The sequence below is a fragment of the Trichosurus vulpecula genome, chromosome 8 (genome assembly GCF_011100635.1).
Source record: "Trichosurus vulpecula isolate mTriVul1 chromosome 8, mTriVul1.pri, whole genome shotgun sequence".
Taxonomy (NCBI): Eukaryota; Metazoa; Chordata; class Mammalia; order Diprotodontia; family Phalangeridae; genus Trichosurus; species Trichosurus vulpecula.
Window position 1 is genome coordinate 234,696,027 of NC_050580.1, and position 18,327 is coordinate 234,714,353.

An 18,327-nucleotide genomic window follows, 5' to 3' on the forward strand; every position below is an offset into this window, starting at 1 on the left:
GCAATTCAATATGGATTATACATCTGTAGTCATGCAACACATTTCCATAATAGTCATGTTGTGAAAGAAAACAGACAATAAAAAACCTCAAGAAAAATAATGTAAAAAAAGTATGCTTCAATCTGTATTCAGACACCCATCAATTCTTTCTCTGGGGATGGATAGGATTTTTCATCATAAGTCCTTCAGAGTTGTCTTGGATCGTTGTATTTCTGAGAATAGCTAAGTCATTCCCAGCTAATCATCCTACAATATTGCTGTTACTTTGCATCAACCCATGGAAGCCTTTCCAGGTTTTTCTGAGAGCATCCTGCTCATTTCTTATAGTACAATAATAGTATTCCATCATAATCACATGCCACAACTTGTTCAGCCATTCCTCAACCAATAGGCATCCCCTCAATTTCCAATTCTTTGTCCCCAAAAAGAGCTGCTATATTTTTGTACACGTAGGTCCTTTTCCTTTTTTTTTTGGTCTCTTTTGGGATACAGACCTAGTAGTGGTATTGCTAGGTGAAAAGGTACCCATGGTTGTAGCCCTTTAGGCACAGTTCCAAATTGCTCTACAGAATGATTGAATCAGCTCACAACTCCACCAACAGTGCATTAATGTCTTGTTTTTCCCACATCCCCTCCAACATCTGCCATTCACCTTTTCTGTCCTCTAATAGGTATGAGGGAGTACCTCAGAATTGTTTTAATTTGCACTTCCCTAATCAATAGTGAATGAGAGTATTTTTTTCATATGGTTACAGATAGCTTTGATTACTTCATCTGAAAACTGTTCCTGTCTTTTGATCATTTATCAATTGGGGAATGGCTCTCATTTTTATAAATTTGACTCAGTTCTCTATGTTTGAAACTGCTAACTGTATTTTCTTCAACCTATTCCCCTTCCTCGTTTATTCTATTCTTTCTCCTTTCATCCTCTCCCTCCTCAAAAGTGTTTTGCTTCTGACTACCCCCTCCCCCAATCTGCCCTTCCTTCTTTCACTCCTCCTCCCTTCTCTTATCCCCATCCCTTCCTACTTTCCTAAATGTCAAGACAGATTTCTGTACCCAATTGAGTGTGTATGTTATTTCCTCTTTGAGACAATTAGGATGAGAGTAAGATTCACTCACTCCCTCTCACCTCCCCCTTTTCCCTTCCACTGTAAAAGCTTTTTCTTACCTTTTATGTGAGATAATTTACCCCATTCTACTTCTCTCTTTCTCTCTCTCTCCCAGTACATTCTTCTCTTACCCCTTAATTTTATTTTCTAGATATCATCCCTTCATATTCAACGCACACCTGTGCCCTCTGTCTATATATACTCCTTCTAACTGCTCCAGTAGTGAGAAAATGCTTATGAGTTACAAATATCATCTTCCCATGGAGGACTGTAAAAAGTTTAAACTTATTAAGTCCCTTACCTTTCCTGTTTACCTTTTTATGCTTCTCTTGAGTCTTGTATCTGAAAGTCAAATTTTCTGTTCAGCTCTGGTCCTTTGATCAAGAATGTCTGAAAGTTCTCTATCTCAATGAATGTCTATTTTTTCCCCTGAAGAATTATACTCAAGTTTTTCTGGGGAGGTGATTCTTGGTTTTAATCCTAGCTCCTTTGTCCTCTAGGATATCATATTCCCAGCCCTGTGATCCTTTAATGTAGAAGCTGCTAGATCTTGTGTTATCTTGACTGTGGCTCCAGGATATTCCAATTGTTTCTTTCTGGCTATTTGTAATATTTCTCTTTGACCTGGGAGCTCTGGAATTTGGCTATACTATTCCTGGGAGTTTTCATTTTGGGATCTCTTTTAGGAGATGATCAGTGGATTCTTTCAATTTCTATTTTACCCTCTGGTTCTAGAATATCAGGGTAGTTTTCCTAGATCATTTCTCAAAAGATGATGTCTAGGCTCTTTTTTGGATCATGGCTTTCAGGTAGTTCAATAATTTTTAAATTACCTCTCCTGGATCTACTGTCCAGGTCAGTTTTTCCAATGAGATATTTCACATTGTCTCCTGGTTTTTTTTATTTGTTTGGTTTGGTTTCTTGATTTCTCATAATGTCATTAGCTTCCATTTGTTCAATTCTAATTTTTAAGGAATTATTTTCTTCAGTGAGCTTTTGGACGTCTCCATTTGGTCAATTCTGCTTTTTAAGGCATGGTTCTCCTCATTGGCTTTTTGGACCTCTTTTGCTATTTGGCCTAATCTATTTTTCAAGGTGTTCTTTTCTTCATTATTTTTTCATGTCTCCTTTACCAAGCTATTGAGTTGTTTTTTTATGATTTTCTTGCATCACTCTCATTTCTCTTCCCAATTTTTCCTCTACCTCTCTTACTTGATTTTCAAAATCCTTTTTGAGCTCTGCTATGGCCTGAGACCAATTCATATTTTTCTTGGAAGCTTTGGATGTAGGAGCTTTGATTTTGTTGTTTTTTTCTGAGTGTGTGTTTTGATCTTCCTTGTCATCACAGTAACTTTCTATGGTCAGAATTGTTTTTTCTGTTGTTTGCTCATTTTTCCAGCCTATTACTTGACTTTCAACTGTTTGTTAAAGTAGGGCTCTGCTTCCAGGATAAAGGATGCACTGTCCCAAGCTTTAGGGATTTTGTGCAGCTGTTTTTGGAGACACTTCCAGGGACCTGTAAGTTTTCAGATCTTCCAAGGTAATATGATCTAAGGAGAGTTGTTTACTGCTTTCCTGGCTTGTGCTCTGGTCTGTGAATGACCACAAGTACTCTTTTCTGCCCTGGAACTGTGAGGAGGGTTTCCCCTCCCTGGCAAGCCCTGGTGGTACTAGTGCTCTTCCTCGCCCTAGGATTGCCACCCAGGACTGTGACCCAGATCTAAGTATGGGCAAAGTAACAGAGTCCTGCCTTAGTGCTAGCAGAGAGACTCCTATAATCTCCTTCTGACCAGCTGTTTGACCCCTTTACTGTCTGTGGGCTGAGAGCTGTGGAATAAGCCACTGCTGCTGCTGATTCAGTCACTCCCAAAGCTTGCTTCTGGTCTGCTGTGTCCAGGGCTGTACTGGGGCAGCGTGTGTTGAGTTGCACTCCACTCTTACCCAGACATGACAAACCTTTCCTGCTGACCTTCTAAGTTATCTTTGGCTTCTGTGGGCTGATAGTATGGAAACCACCACTGCTACCACTGCTTCAGTCACCCTGAGGCCTGCTCGGGCCTGGTCTGCCAGTGCTGGACTGAGCCTCTCTCACTCTATTGCAGTAGACCTTTCCTGCAGACCTTCCAAGCTGTCTTGGACTGCAAGTCTGTTTTACTCAGTCTTCCTGTGGGTTCTGCTCTCTAGCATTTCTTTAGTCATTTCTTAAAAGTATTTGGAGGGGTTTGGGGGAGAGCTCAGGGGAGTCTACCTTTACTCTGTCTTCTTGGTTCTGCTCAACAAGTATTTACCAATTTTTTTAAAATTAAAATTAAACATCTATTTTCTCTCCCTTTCATCTTCTATCACCACAGAAAAAGAAGAAAAGGCAAAATTCTTGTAAGAAATATACATAGTTAAGAAAATGTTTCTCCCCAACCAGAGGTCATTAGGAATGCTTTACAACTCATAAAGCTTAATAAAATCATGAAAACTGATTTTAGGAAAACAATGATGACACAAAATAACATGGGATAAATTTCTTAGTCTTTCTTATGACCCTTGGGAGCTCTGCCAATTAGTAAAATATATATAGGGCCTAAATTTTTTTTAGTAAAGTCTAAGATGTATTAGCATGAACAAATAATGAAGCTCATGAAAAAATACAGACACTTAATATACCCGAAGATCATGCCACTCTGTCCTATATAGTACCTTTTATCCTGATTTCTTTTGTAGAGAAAAACAAAACCAAAAACTGCTATCTGAGTCTGATCCCCATGACACAAGTTTTTCCTGGATATAAAAATTAATTTTCAATAACCCTTTTCTATGTACTTTTACTCTCAGAAATTGGCTAATATATTCTATATGGTGTTCATAGCCTGATTCCTTGACATTTCCATTACACTGTTTAAAGAAATCAAACTGTATAAATTGTGTGTTCCATTCTGAAAATAGACAGCTAAGTGAGTTCTTGAGGTTTAAACTCATGCTATTCAGGCTGAACCTCTTTCATGAAGTTCCCCAGTAGGATATAATATTAAGAGACTGATTTTATGACAGCTTAATTACCTTTGCATTTTTCCAGTTTGAAATACAAGGCGGAATTTTCCACTCTTGCTGCTCTTTCACGGTCATCTGAGATGAGGAAGAAGTAAAAAAGTACAAGACATTTTTAGATTTAAAATGTAGCTAAAAATCTGCATATGAGTTTTTCATCAAAAACAGCTTAGCTTTACTGATAAAACAATACTAATGGGTATATCTGATTTTTGCAAAAAGCAATACTGTTCTATAATGACCAAGGTTGGCCCTAGAAAAGAGTTGGGGAAAATGAACATCCCTTTCTTCATTGTAGAGGTGGGAGACCATGGGTATGGAAGATTATATATACTGTCAGACAGTTGATATATACGTTGTTTCGTCTTTTCTTTTAAAATATTTATTACACAAGAAGACTTGAAAATAGAAGAGGAATATAACTATAATTCAACGTGATACAAAAAAAGCATCAATACTTTTTTTAAAAAAATGTATTCCCAGAAAATTTTTAAACAAATGCAAAACCCCCCAAAACACAGAAAAAAACCCTCAAATTTTTTTGGTATTGACAATTCGAGTATTAATAAAAAAAGTTTCAATACCAAGTATGATTTCTTTTGGATACAAACCCATTCTTTCAGGAGAGTTAAAATACCATAAAACCTTAGCTATCTGGAACCTATAATCCTTCTAGATAGCTGAATTTAAGATAGCTGAGTTATCCCATTTAAGCAACAATTTTAAAAAATCCTACCTGGAAATCTTTCTAAAACTTATCACACATTTTCATAATTTCTTAAGTAAAAAACAATTATTATAATGTTTTCTTGATGACTCAGGATAACTGTTATATTGTCTGTGTACTGTGACATATTAAGAGTCATATCCTCAGGGCCTTTGGAGGCATCATTAGTGAAAGCAGGGAGTGCACGAACTCTCCATTTTACAGATGAAGAAATAGAGGCTCTGGAATGTTCCCTCCTCTCTTGAGTTTCACAGCCACAGATCAAGAGTAAAAGACTTGAGAATGTACTCGTAGTACCTTTCGGCTAGGAGAATGCATGACAGGTGCAGGAGGAGAAGGAGGCCCACGAGGAATTTTCTTATTAATTCTAAGAGATGAAACAAAAGTATAATCAGTGAATGATATTTCTCCTATAAATTCTCTTTCAGAATGGACAAAACATGGGTCTAATAGTTCATCCCCTCAAATTAAGCATTTACTTGAATCTTGGAGGCTCCATTGGATCTTTTTGCATTTCCACCATCCGAATAACTCTTTGCTTAGCTCCAGAATTGAAAGCCACTCCTTGCTGAGATGGTGTGTACCTAAAGAATGCCATTGAGATTAAACATGTAACTTGTTCAGTTTTCAATAGTGAGATAGTCTTTACTGCAGTAATTTTTTATTTCCCATGCTGACATTTTCAAATACAAATTATGTTAACAGTCAACATAATTAATCAACAAGTTTATTGTGTTCCAAGCACTATGCTAGGGGATGGATGGCGTATACAAAGAAAGGGAAAAACAGTCCCTTTCCCCAAGGAGGTTACATTCAAATGAGGAGAGAAAGTATGTATAGATAAATACAAAGTAGACGAACGTAACCAGATAAGAAAAAGACAGGAAAGACCTCCTGCAGAAGATGGAATGTGAGCTGAGTTTCGGAGGAAGCCTGGGATTCTACGAGGCAGAGGGAAGGAAGGAGACCATTCCAGGCATGAAGGACAACCAGCGCAAATGCATGAAGACAGAAGATGAAGTGTGAGAGGAATAGCAAGTAGGATAATATGTCTGGATCACAGCACACACAGAAGTGAGTATAAGATGACTAGAGATATAGGAAGAGACCAGGTTATATAAAAATTTAAGGGTCTTTTATCTAATCCTAGAGGCAACAGGCAACCTGTGGGGTTTACTGAGGAGAGTGATATGGTTAAGACCTCTTTTTTTTTGGTAAAAATCACTTTGTCAGCTGTGTAGACACAGATGAAGCAGGGACACCAATTACAAGGCTACTGCGATAGTGCTGGCCATCTTGGGGAGAGGGGATGGGAGGCGGAAAAAATTTGGAACTCAAAACCTTATAAAAAAATGAACGTTGGAAACTATCTTTACATGTAATTGAAAAAAATAAAATACTATTTATCAAAAGAAAAAGAAAAAGAAGACGCGATAAGGGCCTGAACTAGAGTGATGGTCTTGAGTGGAAACACGTAGGTGACAGATCAGGCAACTAACTGGCTATTGGGGATGAGTGAGGATGAAGAGTCCAGGGTGACATTGAAATTACTAACTCAGGTTTAGACCACGGCAGCATTGGTAAGAGGACTAAATGGAAACCAAAAGGTAGAAACGACTATAGGTCCATTTGTTCTTCTACCGTATATACCTTCAATCATGCAATTTCTTGTCATGGTGTAAAGAGGCACAGTCCTTGGCTCCATAGATAACAAGTTAAGAAAGATACCTACAATGAATCTACATTTTAAGGGGAAAAAAATCCTACAAGATTCCCGGTAAAAGACTCAGTTATCTGTCTTCAACTTTTGGTTACAGCATAGAAACTAAAAATAGTGTCCTTGCTAATGCTAAATTTTCTTTCAAGAGCTCTATGTTTCTTGTCCTACCAAGGAAAAAACTTGGTTAAGCACAACACTAAATCTGAAATTTAGAAACATTTAAAAGATGCATTTTTTTAATGAGAGAGTTTCTGGACAAAAAAATCCAGGTTGACTTACATATTGCAGGGTAAACTTCTTAGACAAAAATAGTCTGAAAAACATCCTAAATGCTATTGGTTACTATTGGTTACAATTACTATCACTTTAAAATGGCATTCAAAAAGGGTCAATGCACTTTAAATCATTTAATTATGAATACTTTTTTTCTATTTTGACTAAGTAGGACAACTAGTTCCTTGACAGAAGAAATCCTAAATAAGATCACCCATATCACTGAGGCCGATATTAAAATTTTGAGACAAAAACCATTAATTTAATTCATACCGAATATACTGAGCTGGAGCTAGTTTATCTGCAGCTCGAACTGGCATAGCAGCAGCAACCTTCTGAGATACAGATTTCTCTAGGGCCACCCGTGTCTTTTCTGTAATCTGAAATCAAAAACATGGCTTTAAGTGGCTTGATAATCAACAAGGTCTAAAAAATTTTTTTATAATAATCATGTACACAAAGTTGTACCTCTTTAATGGCTTCTTCATCAGGTCTTTGCAGGTCTGGGTCATCTGCATTCATAACTTCTTTGGGAACCAGGTCAGTATACTTGCTATAAATGACCTAAAATGAGTTAAACATAACTAGAATGAGAAAGTAAAGAACAAAGGCAGCAACCTCATTAAATTATTTTAGAAGAGAATGTGTCCTCTTGTATAAAGGCAAATTTAGGATACTCATTGTTTTTTAAATTAAAAAAAAAAACAGGAAAATTTCAAAATACGTACATAAACTGCTTTCTGATAATATAGGTTAGTAGCTTTCCCTTGACTCCATACATTAAAGTTATTCAAGATCGCTTCATTAAACTGGCCCCAAATAAATAGTACCAAAGAAACCCCTACACATCACTCATCTTTGCCAGTGATAACTAACAGGTCTTCAAAGACATATCTTGAAATTAATTACACAAATTCTATCTAGCAATAATTACTGATTATAAGCTCAGCAGATCTTAAGTCAAGCCAGCAAATAATTTTCAAAATTCAATCCCCTTCAAGATAAAATTAATCCTACATATATTTATATACTACCTATCATCTTCTGTTGTTCACATTCAAAACTTAAACAAAATCTGTTTGTTGTAAATACATTCCTGTACTTATTACCTCTTTCAGAAGTTCTGAAGCAACTTCTTTTGCATATAAAAAGAGGTGAGGTCTTCTTTAGATTGAAAATCATAAATGAAGTCTTAACTATTAGAAGTTATCAAAATTTCATGACAAAGAATTCTGCCTGTTTCCTTGCCTGCTGTCCAGTGAGGAGCTGCTGCGGACCTAAATGAAGGAGCAGGGAGGGAGGCCTTCTCCCACCTAACGCTGGCATGAAGCCTGGAGCATATAGTCCTGCTATTGTTGAGAGATAGAGGAACCAGCACTGGTTAGAGGCCTACTCTCCTCACCTAGGTCAATATGAAGCCATGAGCACATGGCTCTGCTCTTCTTTTTATTATATTCTTTCCTGATTTAGGTGAAAGAGCACTATGGATAGAACTGACTTGGTTGTGACCTTTTGACTTCTGAATGGCTTTAAGACATAGAAACCCATGTCAAAGTTTGCAGTCTGCCAGGCCTGGTTTGTCAGTTAACCAGGTCCCAACCCAGACTGGATTAACCCTATACAAGGCTTTGACAAATAAGGAAACGACTATCCATCAACCATGGACATTTAAAAGTAAATATGGTGGGTCAAATGGCTTTATAGAAGCTTCTTTAAGTTTGAGCTCCCTCACCCCAAGGATGAATGAAGTGAAGCTATTTGTACTGAAGTTCTATTATCAGTAATTAAACTTTGTTTTTTGGAATTCCTAAAGAATGTTTAATGGATCTATGGTCTCATCAGGTACTCTCTCCAAAGATGAAGACTATAATCCACCTAGGTTTGACTATCCCATGCAACTCTTGCCCATACTTTTCTAAATTTTAAAAAAGCTTCTACCCAACAAGTTCAAAGTGCATTTTCTGAACACAGGGACAACAGTTATCCCCATTCTCTATCTGTAAATAACCTACATTTTCACATCCACTCACGAATCTCTTTGTTGTCCTTTATGTTGCTTCTTTGCAATTCTACACTGGCTGCAACCTACTCAAACCCACTATGTATCTATCTTGTTCTCTTTTGCTGATCCTCAACATTAACCCTTTACAGAACAGTATTCCATAACTCGTAGCCACTCATGCAACACTTCCTTTAAAGATGAGTCTTATCCAGTTCCCTTCCTTCTATTCTACTCTTGGCCCAGTTCACTGTCCAATCTACCTACACACACACACACACACACTCTCTCTCTCTCACTACCCCAACAGAATTAGCTTTATATATTGTTTATCCAACTGTATATATCACAGCCTCAATAAAAGGCATCCTTCACCTACTCTGGTTTTTCTGTACGCAAAGATAGACCCAAACTCTCTGAGTAATTAAGGACCATATTTAGAAGGCTTCAACTCCAGGACCTATTGCTATCAGTACAATGTAATCTCCAATAGGAACATCTGGAAGATTACATCATCTATAAAGAATCCTTTCATTTGGACTTTGTATTCAATATTCTCCATGACAGTGGTGAACACTATTGGTGAGAATGTCTATTTTATGTTTTTCTTTCTTGATATTAAGAATCAGAAATTTGGATAAAGTTATTTCAATTGTTACATCATTCCTAAAGACTCTTGTAAGATTGAAAAATGCCTGGCAAACATCTTGTTGGAAGAGAGCCTTTAAGATGGACAAATCCAATGCCTTAAAAATTTTTTTTTGCCTAGACTATTTCAGGTGGGGCCCCCAGGAATACTCTACAGTTCACTCCAAACTCCATTTTCTGGACTTTTTCTTCTTCCTCCTCGAAAGTTGCTTTGACTTTGTTGTCTTCCTCCATTAGAATGCAAGCATCTTGAGAGTAGGTACTGTCTTGCTTCTGACACATGTTGTTGCTAACTTGTTTTTCAGTCATGTCTTTTTCATGTCACTCTTTGTGACCCCATTTGGTGTTTACTGGCAAAGATATTGGAGTGGTTTGCCATTTCCTTCTGCAGCTCATGTGACAGATGAGGAAACTGAGGCAAACAGGATTAACTGACTTGCCCAGGGTCACACAGCTAGTAAGTGTCTGAGGCCAGATATGAACTCAGGAAGATGAGTCTTTCTTTTACCAAGCCCAGTGTTCTATTCATTGCGCCACCTAGCTACCCTCACTGGCATACTGCATCAGCTTAATAAAATCTTTCTCTCCAGTTTCACAATAAGAATAATGTTCTGTATTCAATGATATTCTGTATTAAATGATCTGTATTCAAGGGATCATAGTTTTAGAGGCAGAAGGGACCTTAAAGAGGCCACTGAGTCCAAACCTGTTACCTCAAAGATGGGGAAGCCGAGGCCCAGAGAAGTGAAGTAAACTACCCAAGGTCAGAGGCGGCAGAGTTGGTGTGTGAATCTAGGTTCTTTGACTTCAAATCCAGGATTCTTTCCACTACTACACTGCCTATACACCTCAGTCAACTATATGAATATAATGATGTGGTCTCCCACCAAGATAAGATCAAAATGATTTAGGCATAAAGGGTGACACCTATAAGCAAATCAGAAGAGTGTGGAATAGTTTACCTGTCACATCTATGGATAAGGGGAAAATTTATTACCAAACAAAAGACAGCATTATGGGATATAAAATTATATAACATAATTACATGATAATATAATTATGTAGTAATGTACAATTATATATAAGATAATTTTAATTACATTAAATTTAAAAGTTTGTACAAATAAAACCAATTAAAAAGAAAGGAGAAAACTAGGGGAAAATTTTTACAGCAAGTATCTCTGATAAAGGCCACATCTCTCCTATATATAGAGAACCAAATCGAAGTTATCGAAGTTACACAAGTCATTCCCCAACTGATAAATGGTCAAAGGATATGAACAGGCAGTTTTCAGGTGAAGAAATCAAAGCTATCTATGGTTATAGGAAAAAATGCTCTAAAACTATTGATTAGAGAAATGCAAATTAAAACAATTCTGAGGTACCACCCCTCACCTATCAGATTGTCTATTATTATAGAAAAGAAAAATGACAAATGTTGGAGGGAATGTGGGAAAACTGGGACACTAAAGCACTGTTGGTGGAGTTGTGGACAGATCTAAACCATGAGAGCAATATGGAACTATACCCAAAGGGCTATAAAACTCTGCATACATTGTATCCCCAAAAGGACTGATACATACAAAAATATTTACAGCAGCTCTTTTTGTGGTGGCAAAGAATAGGAAGCTGAGGGGGATGCCCACTGATTGGAGAATAGCTGAATAAGTTGTGGTATATGCTGGTGATGGTATACTATTGTGTTATAAAAAATGATGAATGAGCAGGATGCTTTTAGAAAAACCTGGAAAGATTTACATGACCTGAGGCAAAGTAAAGTGAGCAGAACCAGGAAAACATTGCACATAGTAACAGCAATGTTATACAAGGAAGAATTCTGAATGACAACTATTCCCAGCAATATAATGATCCAAGACACTTCTGTAGGATCTATGATGAAAGATGCTATCCACCTCCAGAGAAAGAACTGATAGGATCTGAATGCAGATACTTTTTTCCCTTACTTCTTCTTGTTTTTTTTTTAATTTTGGTTTGTGTTTTCTTTCACAACGTGACTAATACGGAAATACATTTTGCATGAATGCACATATATAACCTTTATCAAATTACTTGCCTTCTCAATGATGGGTGAGGGGAGGTATGGTGGAAGAGAATTTGGAACTCAAAATTATAAAAAAGAGAATACTAAAAATTGTTTTACATGTAATTGGGAAAAAAATACTAAATTTTTTTAAAAAAAGATGTGGTCTCCTATAGAATTTCATTAGCAAAAGGCTGGGTGTGCTTGATTCTCAAGCCTTCCTAAGGATGCCCTTGATGCTTATGGTGAATATTCTCATAAGGATGTTGTAGATGTAAGAAAATTGGCATGTCAGTAATTACTGATATTTTCTAAGTTGTGTTTTAAATATTAATAATGAAGTTCCATTTTTTTTTTTTTGCAAGTTTTTGATACCTTCCTCAGGGTTAGTCTCTTAACAAACTGTTTGCCTCCAGCACAGACCTTTTTTGGCTAGTGCCAAAGTTCTTTGTTTGAATTCCTTCAGTGCAATATTCTACTTCCTTATGCAGCATGCCCAAGACTGTTGCTGAAAGTGAAGAATTTGCTGTAAAAATCTTTACAGATTTTTCAGTTTGGGGCTTTTTAAAGTCTTCCTTCCAGATTAATACTTTGATGTTCCCTGGATGACTTTCTGCTGAACTGAGTTTCTTGCCAAGCTTTCTATGTACTTGTTCTTCCCTCTACTACTTCTTGCTGTTTTGAGCAAGCATGATCTGCTACAGTCTTTTTCAGTAAGATTTTACAGATAAGTTTATTTGACAAACCAGTGCCTTCATTAGCATCATTTCAAAACACCCCTCCATTTAGCAAGATGATGAGGTGTTTGCTGGACAAGGGAACTTTCAAGCTCTCTTAGTCTCTTTGCTATACTGAATGATAAACACTGGATGAACTTTCTTAGGAACTGGTGACAGCCAGCACTGATATCTATTCATCCATTCAGTTTTCATTTTTTGGTGTCAATAAATTGTTTAACTAAATCAGGGTGAAGCTGCCTTAATTGCATAAAGCTTCAGAGCTTTATTCTTCCTCCTAATTTAGTGCTGCTTTTAAGACACTATTTTTTAATTTCCTACGTGTACTACAGGATAAAGACTGACTATAGACATTAATTGTTGCCATATGCCATACCAAATTCCAGATCTAGATGAATTTACTCTTTTTTTCTGTAGCTGATCCACGCTAAAGGAAAACATGAAGGAATGAGAAAGCATTTATTAAGCCCTTACTATGTACAAAGCACTATTGTTAAACACCAGGGATATAAACAGAAAATCAAAAAAATTATTGTTCTTAAGGGACTAACATTTTAATAGGGAAGAGGAAATTATTATATGAGGTTATACAAAATTATGTAAACATGCACTACATATGTAAATGATAGATGAAATAATTTTAGATCTAGACTGGTTAGCTCAGTTGGATTATGGTATGAGACCAAGAGTCCCTAAGCAGATCAGTTAGTTTCCTACTGCTTCATGGTCATAGACCATATTTTCTAGTTATTCATTTCCCCAATGACAAGGGGACCAGTTAGGGCAGTAAGAATGGCATAACCCAAACCACTACTGCAAAAATTCAGAATTCATGTCTTCCTCATGGGGGCAATAATCTTCCTTTTGAATAAAAGGCTGTGATACAACAACTAGCTGCTTGACTATCCTGTTAGGCAAGAAAATGCTTCATCACCAAATAGTAAGTTTATGACAGTCACGTAGAAAACATTTAAGGACCATCCAAAAGGTTAGTAATATTAAACAGCAATCACTGCAGGCAAAAATTCTAAATAAAGGGCTCCTAGTGGTTGTGTCTAATCACAAACTTAATCTGAAGCCTCAATACTAATTTAGGATACAAAAGTCATTTATTGCCTCTTATTCTATTATTCTAAAGTCAATAATCCCTTAATAATAATAATAATCCCATCAATAAGATTCCTGCATCTCACAAAGCTGAGTGAAGGACGTTGTGGAAGAATAGGATTCCTCTATGGTAATTAACCATAAAACTCAAAGTTTTTACTGTTAAAGTACTAAATGTGCTGGAGAAGCTCAGAATATCCCAGAAGTAGAGAACTTGGGGGTTATCTGAAAAATACAATATACCCTTGTAAGGTGCCAGGGGCACAAATGAGCTCTGTGAAGAAGATAAATACATAACTCATTATCGCTAAATAGGTATCTTACTTACTATGTGAAAACTAGCAAAGGACCAGATTGTCAGCAGTGATTAAGTCTAGCATTTCACACAAATAGGATAAAGCTACATCTTCAAGCTTAACTGGACACCAAGTTTGTTAGATTAAACAACAAAAAAGCAATGACATAAGAATTTACTCAGGGTCACTTCAGATAAGGCAAGCATTTTCTCTGGAAATATACTTCAGTGCTTTCTGGGACACTGCATCATCAGTTACTAGGGGATATCATATTTCCTGGGCCTTAAAATTTCAAAAGGAAATTTTCATTTCATATTTTACAAAAACTGATTTTCATAGTGATGACCCCAAGGCATCAAAAGAGCCTGAATAAAATATTAGGGTTTTGTATATTCTAATGTATTTCACTATAACCTAATTCTTTCATATTTATAGTACATATATATAGTAGCTCTGAGTACTACAATACTTTGAGGCTCACTAACTATAATGAATAATTAACAACTCTCTCAAAGGATTTCCTCGGCTTTCTTGGATTTTTCTTAGGTGATATTAGATCTGGGAACAAGGAGATGATAACAAGTTTTGTTAAAGCTTCAAACCATCATTGGATTTAAGGGGAAAAAACCCTTAAATGATATATTTATCCACATAAAATGATAATGGTCTGCATCTTGGGACTTCTGATTAAGTTTTATCACCTTTTAGATTTTTTTTTTGTAGGAGGGAAGGCAGGGCAATTGGGATTAAGTGACTTGCCCAAAGTCACACAGCTAGTAAGTGTGTCAAATTTCTGAGGCCAGATTTGAATTCAGGTCCTCCTGACTCCAGGGCTGGTGCTCTACTCACTGCGCCACCTAGCTGCCCCAACCTTTTAGATTCTTGGTAGTCTAATTGCTACTTCTTCCAAAATTAAGTAAATTTGAGAAATAAAGTAGTATATTTGACTCCAGCATCTTTAATGTTACTCCACTTACTCTGAGCAATATGAGTTGTAATAAATTATGTGACACTTTTTTAAATTAGTGGTAGTGTGATCAAAACTAAAACCTGAATTAAAGGCTAACCATGTGAATCTTTTAGTGTATGTAGTAATCATAATTCAATTACAGTTCATGATTTAGCTTACATTATTAAATTAAGATTTAAGAAATAATGATCTGTTACACAACAGTTGTATTTTAAACACAAAAAGCATCAATAATAAAAGAATTAATTAGAAGATAAAGTTTTGAAATAGTCCCCAGAAATTCAAGTACTTTATTTTTTAACCTTGAAGTTCAATAAAAACCTATTAACATTTCAACCAAAATTACTGGAACATTCCTTTGTCATATTTTATTGCCCTAATTTGCTGCTCCTCTCCACTAGAAAAGGGAATCTAGCAGCACAATTACCACCTCAAGGGTGGGAATGACACTTAAAGCTGGAGCTACCTACCCCCTACTCAACGTAGCAATAGCAACATTAAACCTTGAGGCATGCTACCACACAGATGGAGCATACCAGTGGAGATACTGGAGCATACTGGAGATACCAGTGCCAAGTATGCCAGAAGAGAAGATGCCTGTTCTGTTATTTTGAAATACAGGTTAAGTTTTATGGCAGAGAATTACTTCTCTAACTGATAGTCCTATGTTCAACAATAAAGAGGGTTCTAAGTTATTCGGCCAAGACTTACAGCTTTTAAGTGATCATTTCTCATCTGGATTAAGTATTTTATCTACATGGAAAAAGCTAGATTAGGCTTAAAATTGAGTTCATCAGCTAAACTGGGATGCCTAAAAGCTTTCATAACTCACTCTACCCAAATGAACTAGTCAAGGACAACTTGTTATTTCTGCTTTGGAAATCCTGAAAGAATCATTTAATATATCAAAGTAAACCTAAAACAGTCTCCATTTTTTATCATGAATTTGAACATAATTAATAATAGTAATAAGTAATAAATAATAAAGTAATAAATAATAGTAATCAGTAATAAACTGATTTTCTCCAATTGTCTCCAAACTGTATAAGTGGGATGAATGTAACATTTTACATTTGTGTTTTTTTTTTAAAGCATGTCTGGATAGTATTTTCTCATTTTCCATACCCTTCCTCCCCTTTCCTCTTGAGATTATCTACAAAGACTGCATGACTACTTGTTAAGATTCTTGTTCAAACATGAATTGAAGTAGATAGCCTTTATTTATGAAAATAATGAATTACCTTGTCCTTTGATTGTCCCTGTCGAGCAATTGCATCATACTTAATTTTTCCTTCTGCATCCACCTGAATGGCCAATGCATTGGACATTTTCTTCTTTCTTCCCATATCCAATGGGTATTGGGCCACATGTATTTCTGGAAAGGCACCTCCATCTCCAAAATCCTGTACAGCCAAAAAAAAAAAAAAAAGGGAGGCAGGGTGTAAATAAAGCACTCAATATGATCCTCAAATTTAGGACAAATGTGGCAGGCTATAACAACAATGTTGCTAGCGCCTACTCTGACTGTATAAGACCAACAACATCAGCACACAGGAGGGCTGCTAACAAAGGTTCTTTGATCTGCTTTTCTAAGGAAAGTAACTTTAAGGGGTTAACAATCTCACCTTAATCAAACATACATATATCATTCACTTAGTTCAGGAGGAAAAGCCAGCACCCTGAACTTCAGAGAGAATACAAACAGAAATTACAGAGACAACATAAACAGATCAACATTTCTGTCTAACCAAATCACAATATACATAGTTATCAGAGAAGCACCAACATCTGGGTTTTCCAAAGCCAGGGGGTCTCCAGAGGCTACCCAGAGTCTTGTCTGGTCAAATCACATGATACTCTTCCAGTGAGTGAGAGCCCCGAACAAAAAGCTAACCTCTGAGTTTCCATACCCTGTTTGGGGTCAAAGTGCATCACAACCATGCAACTCAAAACCACGTGAACTAGCCTTTCCCTTGACATAAGCAGGTCATCAAAGACTCCTGATTTAATCAAAGAAACAAAGGCCAGACTCATCAAGGGCACTTGATTACCTAAGTGCTCCAAAAGAGAAAACAGTAAAAAAAGTCCTCCCCTGATTACCATTACACAGGCTAAGAAACTTAGCAGGTTTTCAGAACAATGCTATAAAACCAAGGTACACAGTACTTTCCTTAGTACACAGTACTTTCCTTAATAGTTATGCCACAAATCAGCTGTCATGCCATCAGCTGCCAAATAGCACTTCTTGCTAAACTATAATTTCCCAGAAAAGCTAAGAGTTTAAAAAACTAAGATAAATGGGATTTTCCAATGAATAAAAACTTAAGGATCTTTTTGTAGGTTAAAATAAAACAGTATATCATTAATTAAATGGTCTTATACACATGAAGCACTTTAGTTTTAAAGCACAGCCAGCATTTTTAGTCTAAGAAACAATATAATATTCATTAAAATGACAAGGGAAAAAACAATGAGCAATTAATATGAATCACTCCAAGGACACGACGAAGGCAAAAATTTCTTACTATCTTTCCAATTTTATTTTATACTACTCCCCCTTCTACATTTAATATTCCATCCAGAGTATATTACCCACTGTTCCCTAATCTTGTCCTGCCCTCACCCAATTCTAAGAATTTGTACCTGGACTGAAACAATCCCCTCTCCCTAAATGGTTATTACATCCTGTTTAAATCCTTCCCCCTTCCTCCAAGGCCCAAAGGGTCTGTAATTTAACCAGTCTGCATACTGTTTTCACTGATACACATTATAATTTCACTATACCTTAGTGCAGGGTTTAGATTTGCTATGGCCAGAAAGTATATTACCCTATAGCCAACCCAATGATAAATCTTTCTAAATCTGGACAGGCTGTGGCTGGCTCTCATATTTCTAGTTGGTCACTGGGCTCATTCTTAAAGATTTTCCCATTTAGTATTACTTCCCACAGTCTTTAAGAACCCAGGATCACTATAGTAACACTGCCTACCACTTTGATCAGTCAAACTACCATGTTTTAATTTGTACATATTTTATCTCCCCCTATTAAATCTAAATTGTGAGCTCCTCAAGAAGACGAACCATTGTTTTTCTATATTTATATCACAAAATGTTAAATATGATATTGCTTAATAAACATCTGTTGAAATTTAATATAATTAATACCTAGTGAAGTAGATAAAGTGCTGGTCCTAGAGTTGGGAAGAACTGAGTTCCAATCTGGCATCAGACACTAACTGTGTGACCCTGGGCAAGTCACTTAACCCTCTGCCTGTCTCTGTTTCCTTACCTATAAAACTGGGATAATGATAGCACCTACATGGTTGTTGTGATGATTAAATGAGATAACATTTGTAAAGTTTTTAACATGGTGCCTAGGACATATCAGGTGCTTAATAAATTCATGTATGTTTCTTACCTTCCCTCTTAATTACTTTTGGGAGAATGACAAAAAAGCTGTTGAATGCAAAGCACCAGAATGTAAAGAAATATTACTGTACCATAAGAAACAGTGAATATGATGAATATAGAAAAGCATATCTTTTATGAACTAAAGCAGAGTGAAGCAGAACCAAGAAAATAATCTATAAAATGACTTTAGCAAAGTAAATCAAGAGATAAACAAATAAAGCAAACGTTGTAGAAGTATAATGACCAA

The 18,327-nt window shown here is 36.3% G+C and overlaps 1 protein-coding gene across 1 annotated transcript in view; it reads right to left on the reverse strand.

Moving 5' to 3' along the window:
• SNW1 (SNW domain containing 1) overlaps positions 1-18,327 on the reverse strand; it is a 34,594-nt gene that overhangs the window by 10,728 nt on the left and 5,539 nt on the right. The window contains exons 3-8 of the mRNA XM_036735016.1: positions 15,911-16,072; positions 7,340-7,435; positions 7,145-7,251; positions 5,358-5,462; positions 5,176-5,245; positions 4,164-4,229 (exon numbers count right to left, since the gene is read on the reverse strand). Of these exons, the coding sequence (XP_036590911.1) occupies positions 4,164-4,229; positions 5,176-5,245; positions 5,358-5,462; positions 7,145-7,251; positions 7,340-7,435; positions 15,911-16,072 (606 nt within the window). The remainder of the gene's footprint in view (positions 1-4,163; positions 4,230-5,175; positions 5,246-5,357; positions 5,463-7,144; positions 7,252-7,339; positions 7,436-15,910; positions 16,073-18,327) is intronic.